This window comes from Eumetopias jubatus, unplaced genomic scaffold (genome assembly GCF_037043125.1).
Source record: "Eumetopias jubatus isolate StellerSeaLion01/CBP00866 unplaced genomic scaffold, mEumJub1_p1.0 scaffold_12, whole genome shotgun sequence".
NCBI lineage: Eukaryota > Metazoa > Chordata > Mammalia > Carnivora > Otariidae > Eumetopias > Eumetopias jubatus.
The window spans coordinates 101,740,552-101,749,249 of NW_028274818.1; the positions used below are offsets into that span (position 1 = coordinate 101,740,552).

At 55.8% G+C, this 8,698-nt stretch overlaps 1 protein-coding gene across 2 annotated transcripts in view; it reads left to right on the forward strand.

Moving 5' to 3' along the window:
- BAZ1B (bromodomain adjacent to zinc finger domain 1B) overlaps nt 1–5,361 on the forward strand; it is a 69,039-nt gene extending 63,678 nt beyond the window's left edge. The window contains exons 17-20 of one of the 2 annotated variants that reach the window (XM_028109971.2): nt 1,392–1,537; nt 2,706–2,809; nt 3,121–3,493; nt 3,975–5,361. In XM_028109971.2, the coding sequence (XP_027965772.1) occupies nt 1,392–1,537; nt 2,706–2,809; nt 3,121–3,478 (608 nt within the window). In that variant the 3' untranslated portion in view covers nt 3,479–3,493; nt 3,975–5,361. The remainder of the gene's footprint in view (nt 1–1,391; nt 1,538–2,705; nt 2,810–3,120; nt 3,494–3,974) is intronic. The other variant, XM_028109970.2, reaches the window with a different exon arrangement.
- The last annotated feature ends 3,337 nt before the right edge of the window (nt 5,362–8,698 follow it).

An 8,698-nucleotide genomic window follows, 5' to 3' on the forward strand; every position in this document is an offset into this window, starting at 1 on the left:
GTACTCACTTTGTTTATTTTCAGAGTAGTGATAGCTTTCCACTTGCAAGTTACTGTTTTCTTTCCAAAAAATTGTTCTGTCCAGCTTTCTAGGGTCTTACCTGCCAAAGGGGTCTGGGAAGTATTGGTATCCGAGAGCCCTTTGTCTGTTCCACCTTTTAGGCCACGAAAGATGTGTTCCCTAGTTCCCAACTCAAGGCCCTGGGTTGGTGGCTGTCTCTAGCATTTTGAGTTTCATCCTTGGTGTCAGTTTCTTATTCTTTCTTCCAAGCCTGGTCTTGAGCTTAGGGTTTTTTTTTTTTTTTTTTTTTTAATGTTTTATTTATTTATTTATTCATGAGAGTCAGAGAGAGAGAGAGAGGCAGAGGGAGAAGCGGGCTCCCTGATGCGGGGCTCGATCCCAGGACCCCGGGATCATGACCTGAGCCGAAGGCAGACGCTTAGCCATCTGAGCCACCCAGGCGCCCCTTGAGCTTAGAGATCTTAAAATAGCCAATGAAGCGTTATCAGGGTCTAGAAGTAGAATATGAAACATTGTTTATTGATTCTTTGTGTCATTGGCTCTGTATACCCTCATCTCTGTCCGAATGTCACCTCCCTTCTTTGAAGGGAAAATGTGTTCAGTGGAGAAGCTCTGAGCTAATCCTAATGGAGCATCACTCCGAGGACGTATTGAGAAATAGTGGTTTGTCTGACATCGAGCACCTGTTGTCAACCTGAGACACAGGTCATCTTGGGGTCCTTTGTATTCCTAATTCTCCCTTTGGGGGTCCTGGGCAGAGCTCTTATGGAAGTGGCCTGGCCCGTTGTCTGTGGTTTTCAGACATGCAAGAAAGCAGGACTGGGGTGGGCCTTAGGTTGGATTCACTGAGGAAGACTTCGAGTAGATAAGAGCTTTTCTCCCAGAAGATTGTGGTGGCGAGCATAGGATTACTTGGGGGAACTAGGAGGCGAGAACTGTCCTACAGTCAGATTCCATCTCACGTGTAAGGACACACACTCACAGGCCAAGCTTGGGCTCTGGGAATTCCAGGCAGACCTATGAGCAAACGGCCTCTCCTCCAGAGTGAGTCAGCTTGCCATTGACTCCTTCAGAGGCCTCATTCCTAGGAGTAGCTGTGAACAGAGTGGGGACAGAGAGTAGCCATTCTGAAGGAACTGGCCTTCGGAAGAGATTCTTAGAAGGTCTTTGGCAGTTGATGAAAGGTATCCATTCATCTGCTTCTCTACCTTTAAAGTGTCAGGTCCGATAGGGCAGGAGAAAAAAAAGAGCAAGAGCGCCTTATGACCAAAGGGAGCTGTTGCTCTGTTCAGCCAGATGCTCTCCCCATCCCATAGGCATGCTCCCTTCGTCCTCGTTGTTCAGCTCCGAATCCACATTTTCCATTATAGTGAGACCTCGAAAGACCGTCCGGGGCAAGCAGGGTGTTATCCCCCCTGCGGCGAGGCCGGGACGCCGGCCAGGTAAGAAGCCGCATCCCACCAGGAAGTCTCGGCCGAAGGTGCCACCTGTGGACGACGCGGAGGTGGAAGAGCTGGTGAGTGATTTCGCCTCCTCCCCGTACCCATCGTTTCTCAGCCCCCACTCCAGCGTCAGGAATCCATCGGGCAGCAGGTGGGGGCCCCTCCCCCCTCCCTTTGGAGGCTGATGCGGCAATTGGGTGGGCCTGTAGGCAGACGGAGGCCACAGGCCCCCCAGGAGCAGCTATGTCCGGCATTCCCCTGCTGTAGCCTGCAAACTTCGTCTCCTCCAGTTAATAGGCAGCCCGTGACTTGTTAAGGATTTTAAAATAGTATCCATGTGTCTCCAGTGGCTCAGAGGGGCTGGGTCTCCATTGTGGGAATGCCAGCAATGTTGGAGCCTCAGTCACTCTTGGGTCTTTTGCCCACAGTTGTTGTGGGAGGGGCGTTATCCTCCCCTCTGCTCCTCAACCAACGTAATTTCAGTGGTTTTACTTAGATTTCACTTGAGCTTTAAAGAACAATCAGAGGCTCTTGAAAACGTACTTATTTTGGCAGAGCAAATTGGGTTGTGGGGGGTTGGGGGGCAGAAAGCAAGCCATTAGGGAGCTTGAGGGCAATGCGAGATCCTTCTGCTGGCCCAGCCCTAACTAACCCTTCAAGCCTGGGGCTCCGACCGCTGTGAGTGACAGTGGCGATGGCTCCCTGGAGGGGACGCCCACCCTCCCCTCCTTAGCCACTTAGCTCCCACGTACATGCTTGCAGCAGGAGGGCCTGGGAGAGGAATCGTACCTCTTGCTTTTCTTCCTCAGAGCCCCTAGCCCCCCGAGAACTGGCTGCTGGTGGTCCCCGTAACCTGTGCGGGTCTCCGCCGCGGTGGCTCGTTTATACCCCTCCGGGTATGCACATGATCCCGGATCCATCTGCTCTCCCGGCACGCTGGTGACAGTGGCCTCTCTGGCCGACCTCTAGCAGGACTGCTGTAACGGCAGCTGCTGCCTGCCCTGGGCTGCTTTGATCCATGACCGCCAGGGAGGGGCCGGCGGGCTGATGGGAAGAGGCCTGCCCCCGGCTGAGCGCTCTCCCTGACTGGAATGTCAGATGATTTTGACTGTCTCTGCTCCAAGAAGATGGTTGAGCTTTTTTTTTTTTCCTTTTCTTTTGTTTTCAAAAGATACATACATTTTCTGTTCTGTCCACTCTTCTCTTGGACTTGTAATAACATGTCTCTTTCTTTGGTGCCAGGTACTTCAGACCAAGCGGAGCTCCCGGAGGCAAAGCCTTGAGTTGCAGAAGTGTGAAGAGATCCTCCACAAGATTGTGAAGTACCGCTTCAGCTGGCCCTTCAGGTGGGCTTTTGTGTCCTCAGGCCCCGGGGGGCAGGACTGGCCTGGGGGGTGCTCCGAGCATGCAACCAGCCAGCTGGCTGGGGCCTTGCCGAGCGGAGGTCATAGGGACGACCCTGATCCTTCCTTTAGGACATGTCTAAGTGTGGGGGGGCATTCCTTCCCAGACCAGTAGAGACAGCACTTGGTCCAGGGTGAACACACCTCTTCTCCTCCTGCCCGCTGGCTGATTTCAGCAGGGGTGGGCGTTCTGGGAACGGTGGTCTGAAAACAAGGTTTCTGTGCTCAGATCTCCATTTGGTTCTTCTCCACAGGGAGCCCGTGACCAGAGATGAGGCTGAGGATTACTATGACATCATCACCCACCCCATGGACTTCCAGACAATGCAGAACAAATGTTCCTGTGGGAGCTACCGCTCTGTGCAGGAGTTTCTTACCGACATGAAGCAAGTGTTTACCAATGCTGAGCTTTACAACTGCCGAGGCAGCCATGTGCTGAACTGCACGGTGAAGACAGAACAGTGTCTGGTGGCTCTGTTGCATAAACACCTTCCTGGCCACCCGTACGTCCGCAGGAAACGCAAGAAGTTTCCCGATCGGCTTGCTGAAGATGAAGGGGACAGTGAGTCAGAGCCCGTTGGACAGTCGAGGGGACGAAGGCAGAAGAAATAGAGAGTCAGGGCCCTGGTAAGGGAGCCGAGGTTGGGGGGGGGGGACAGAGAGAGCCGGGGAGGGTGGGAGGGAGCGAGAGAGGAAGATGGAGAAGAATGTGGAAGGGAGGAGATCGCAGGGAGTCCAGAAATGCCCGTCATCCCAAGCTTGTGCTGCCTTGCCCAGCTCTCCAGAGGGCCCTAAGCAGGCAGAGCTCCTTGGAGAGCCTACTCTTGGGCTGGTGGTCTCTGCCCAGAGATACCGTGGGCGGTAGGCGGCCTCAACCCTGCTGAGAGTTTCCAGGGAGAGGCCAAGGGTGTGGCTTTCTCGTGGGCCCCCGTCCTTTAACTTTATTTCCTGCGGCCCCTCCCGCTTTGGCCACCACGACAGTGCCAAGCCTCTGGTCTCCAGGGGAGGGATTACTGTATAACATGGAAGGATCAGGGGTAATCAGGCCAGTGGGGAGGTGGTGTTGATTTTTTTACTCTCCATTTACACCCAGTCTTGTTTCTTGAAGCCCATCCTCTGTCTCTCCCCGCCTCTCCCTCAGGTGACGGTAGCAGTGAGTGCCATACCGCGTTCTGTATTCACCAGCATCACGACATACTCGTGCTCTTTTGAGTTGCTCTTGGCAGAGTAAAGGGACATGTCCTGGAGCCATTCCTGAATACCCCTCCCCTTCTTTGTGACTGCTCTCTTCCCTCTCCCGCCCCGCCTCACCCCTTCCAAATCAAAAACAAAAAAACTGAAGGAAAAAAAAAAAAAACCTACAAAACCCACCAAGAACCTAAGGCACTTCACTTAAGAGACTGGAGTCCTGCTTATAATCATGCATATAACCTTGGATGGATCTGGCCGGAGGGGTGTTGGAGCCCAGCCCACCCACATACCAGACACAAGCTCTTAGGGGAGCAGAAGAAAAGCAGGAAGAATTTAAATGTTTAATTTTTTTAAATTGACTTTTCTAGTTATTAAAAGTTGCTTGTTTCAGCAGTGACATTGTATAAAGAACACCCTGTAAGATACTCCTGCCGTCTCGCTTCGGCACGTGTACAGTGCGGTCATAGAACATGTTCGCTTTCCTTCGCCCCGTCGCCTCCCGCAGCCCGTCCGCTTGCCTTCAGAGAAGCGGGGTTGGAGGCTCAGCAGGGCAGGCAGTGGGACCTGGCGGGGACGGGCATGTCCCTCTGCCTGCCCTGGCGGCCGTTCCTGCCTCCATCTCCGGCCACCTCCTCCCTCCTCCCGAGCCTGTTCTGGCCTCGGACACAGATGCCCCGAGAAGCTCTGAGAAGCTGAATCTCACAGGGGTCCGTGTCCGTGCGGGGCGGGGAGCGGAGTCTGGCACGAGTAGTTCTAGTTAGGCAGAACTTCGTAGTCTTCTTTCCCTTTTATGGCAGATTTTGATAAAAATGCAAAACAGGGTTTAATTTTCTTTTATGTCAGCTTTGAATTTAGAAAATGTGAGCACCTCAGCTCTTCTGTACCTATTTAAGTTAAGGGAAAACTTGTCCACCAAGGGGGATTGCAGCTCCTAGAACTTGAGAATAAAGCCTCTTAATACGGAACTTCAAGGTGTGGTCCTGTCTCACGCCCGCCTGCCCTGCCCGGAGACTGGGGATTTGCTCCAGTGGCTGCTGGATAGGTTTACTGTCCCTTCTCCCCCAGCTTCGGGCTCAGCACTGACGCTCCAGTTCCATAATCCCAGCCACCAACACCGTGCCCTGCCTCGTACCCTAGAGCCAGTCTGTTCTTGTTCACAGTGAGGATCCTGTGTTCCCACTTCAGTGACACCTGAATTTTTTTTTTTTTATTGTCTTTAAGGAGGAAGGGCCCCATTAAAGGGTAAACTTGTAATAAATTGGAATTTCAAATAAACATTATGTACTTGTGTTTATAAAGAAGAAGCAGTTCTGGTGAATCTTTCTTTGTGCTCTTGGGGGAGGGAGTGGATCGTGCAGAGTGTCCCGAGTGCCGGTACTGCTGACTGTTGGGGGCAGTTGTCCTTCAGGAGCAAGAGGGCCCCTGAAATGTGACCTTCAGCTTCTCCTGGCCTTGGCCCTAAGCCCCCTCTCTTCCCCCAAATTTTCATTAGAATTCTAGGAATTCGGGGAAAATATTCTTAAAGGCTTCACTGTGGGAATTTGTATAGTGCTTGAGGACTTAATTTTGGGGCAACTCCTGGCGTTTTAAAACACCTCAAGGAAAATTTCGAACATGTAGCACAGAAAGTGAAAACTGAATTCCCACGTACTGTGCTTCAGCAATTCCACCACATAGCCAATCTTACTTACGTCTTCATGTTTTTTTACGCTGGGAATTTCTAAAGTCAGAGTGCTTGATCTGAGTAGGTCACTGCCAGGTGGCCACCTGCTTACAGATTTCAGAGATGTTGCAGAGCCCACGGTGTGGTCCCATCTACCGAGAGGGAACTCCAGCTCCCAGACCACCCAAACCTGGGGCGGCGGTGAGTGAAACGGGAAGAAATCTGAGGAGAACCTGGAGCCCTCGGTGCGGGTTCTGACCCAGCTGCTCTGTGGCCTTGCTGAGTGTGGGCCTGGGGTCGGGGGGGTGGGGAGCCGCCTGCCCCAAGGTCAACTCCAATGTAGCCAGCGCTCTGGCTCTGGGGAAGGGAGCTGTGCGACCTCCGAGCATTTCCTAGACGGTCACGGCTGGACACGGGGGCCCGGCGACGTCCGTGAAGTCATGTTCCCCAGTGGGTTTCTTAGGGTATCTAAGGATGGCGCCCGTGCTTGTGCACCGTGGTCTTGTTAAACCATCAGCCTCCCTGCCAAGGGTGGGACCTTAGGGGAGCCACCTGACTTGGGCTGACGGCTGCAAACGGGAACAAGAGAACTTTCTCCCGAGGACAGGCACCACTCCTGGGATTCAGCGGAGCCCTCCCTCTAGTGCTGCCTGCGCTGCCGCCGCCTCAGACCCGGGCTCTGGGAGGCTCTGGAACTTGGTCAGGGATGGCAGTGAGCTGGGGTCTGGATTCCCCGGGAGCCAGGGCGTCCTCACGCAGGGCACTGAAAAACCCAAGCCGGGCAGGAGGAGAGGGTCCGGATTGCGAGATGCTTCTAGGACTGCCCGGGCCCGGGGCCTTCCACTGGGCTGCGGCTGAGAGCAGGCAGGCAGAGCAGCTACTGACACCCCTTCCCTGGGACCGCCTCCGTCTGACCGCTGACTCCTGGGAACTTTGAACCGTTTCCTTGGAACTAACACCGAGGTCAGGGCTAAGAAGTTCCCTTACCTCAGGCCTCCCACGCACAAGCTCAGCCGCGGAGGGGCGGAGCCCGCGTGGACGTGAGCGCACAGATGTGCCGCCGGTGCCGGGGGCACCCTGTGCACAGGCCAGCAGGTGTTGGGTTCTGGAATGTCCTTTGGGGGGCTGTGGGGGGGGGTAGGCCCCGCTGTGGGAGGGGTTTCTCTGGATGAACCCGCCCTAGGGTCTAACACCTGCTGTCCCGATGGAATCCGTGGTGTGGCGGAAGTCACAAAGGCTCTGGAGGCCGCAGGTTGCCTGGCCATGTGTGGTCTCCAGCCAGCCAGCTCTCCACACTTCCCGTCTGTGAATTGGGGAGAGAAGGGTCAAGTGGAAGGCTTCTGGAAAAGGTCTCTAATAAATGTTTCCTTCTTCCTTCTCCTCCAGGGTCTGGGACTTTTCCGGTGTCCCCCAGGGCTGAGAAGCTGCCGGCAGAGCCCCTCACTGCCCGCCTCTCCCCTCCCAGTTGTTCTGGAAGCTCAAATCTTGTTTCCACCTGGTGGGACCTAGCTGACTGCGGCCCCTCCCTAACCAGTGACTGGCAAGGGACAGGGGTGAACTGGTGCCACTCCTGATGCTCAGCGTCCCCTCCATCCTTTGCCCATATACAGGTCACCTGCCTTTCTCTTCCCCAGTCTCCAGAATCCTCTCTTTTTGCTCCCACTGCCCCTGCCCTGAGCTCAGCTCAATGCAGCCCCTGCCCCCCGCCCCCTTCCGACCCGGGCCCCTGTCACCTTCAACAAGCGCAATCTCTCAGTCAAGGACCCTCATGGGGGAGTGACAAGGTGTCAGGGTCACTTGGCTTCACTGACTAAAAAAGGCCAGAGGCCTTCCTGTGTGCTCCCTGAGGGGGAAGGCTTTAGGAGGGGGCTGGGGGGACGGGCTGTGCAGGAAATGCGTAAGCACAGGTGCCTGGCTGCAGAGTTCCCCTGGGGGTCAGGACCTGTCCTTGTGGGGAGGGACAGCCCTTAACTCTCCTCAGCTCCCTTGGGAATTTGACACCGCCTGTTTGATCTTCAGTTGGTGTCTTTCTCGCCCGCTGAGACTGGTGGTTGGTGCAGGGCACAGAGCTCCAGGCCTGAGAGGCCCTGGCTTTGGGAACTCAGCCCTACTACTGTTAGGAAGCAGTCGACCCTGGGCCTCCCCGAGGCTCTGAGGCGAGGCTGGACCCTTGGGGCCTCCTGGCAGTGACACTGAGCACTGGCTCTGTGTATCATGCACCCAGGGCCAGTGACGAAGGCCCTCGCCTGGCTGAAGTCACAGTGGCCAGAGCAGAGGCCAACATGGGCCTCTGAGGTCTGACCCCCCCCAACCCCCACCCCAAGCTGATGGGGTCTCCGTGGGAGGGCCACACACTCCTTACAGTGGGCAGAGATGGCGCAGGTCCCCGCGGCCTTGAGCTTCCCTGGCGCGCAGATACACACGTACCTTTTCCTGTGCCCTGGCACACGAGTGTGCAAGGTGCCCTGGAGCAGCCGTGTGCACTCCTCTGCAACTGCCCCATTTCTCACAGCAGCTCTCCACACCGCAAATCCTTCCACAGCCTTCGGAGCTGGGGACCCAGTTCCCACTGGACTCCAGGGCTTCCCCATGTCCCCTGTCTGGGCTGCCAAGATGCCCACAGACCAGTCCGGCCCCATTTCCACTCCCCCTAGAGAGCGGAGGGGAGGCGGTGGGGTGCCCTGACTAGGACCCCAGGGAGTGAGGTGGACGCGGGCAATCCTGGCAGGCAATGAGGACAGCCACTCCAGCCTCAGCCCTCAGGCCCAGGGAAGGGACAGCGGGACACGCCCACCCGAGAGGGCGGGAGCAGGTCCCGAGGCTCCGAGGGAAACTTGGAGACAGGTCGGCGCCCTCACTTCCCACACGAGTGAAAAAAGCAGTCCTACCCACACCCCCCAGACAGGCTAGAATCCCCAAGGCCACGGGTGTCCGCCCAGGGGATTCATGGAGCGGCCCAGCCAGCATCCCAGGCACAC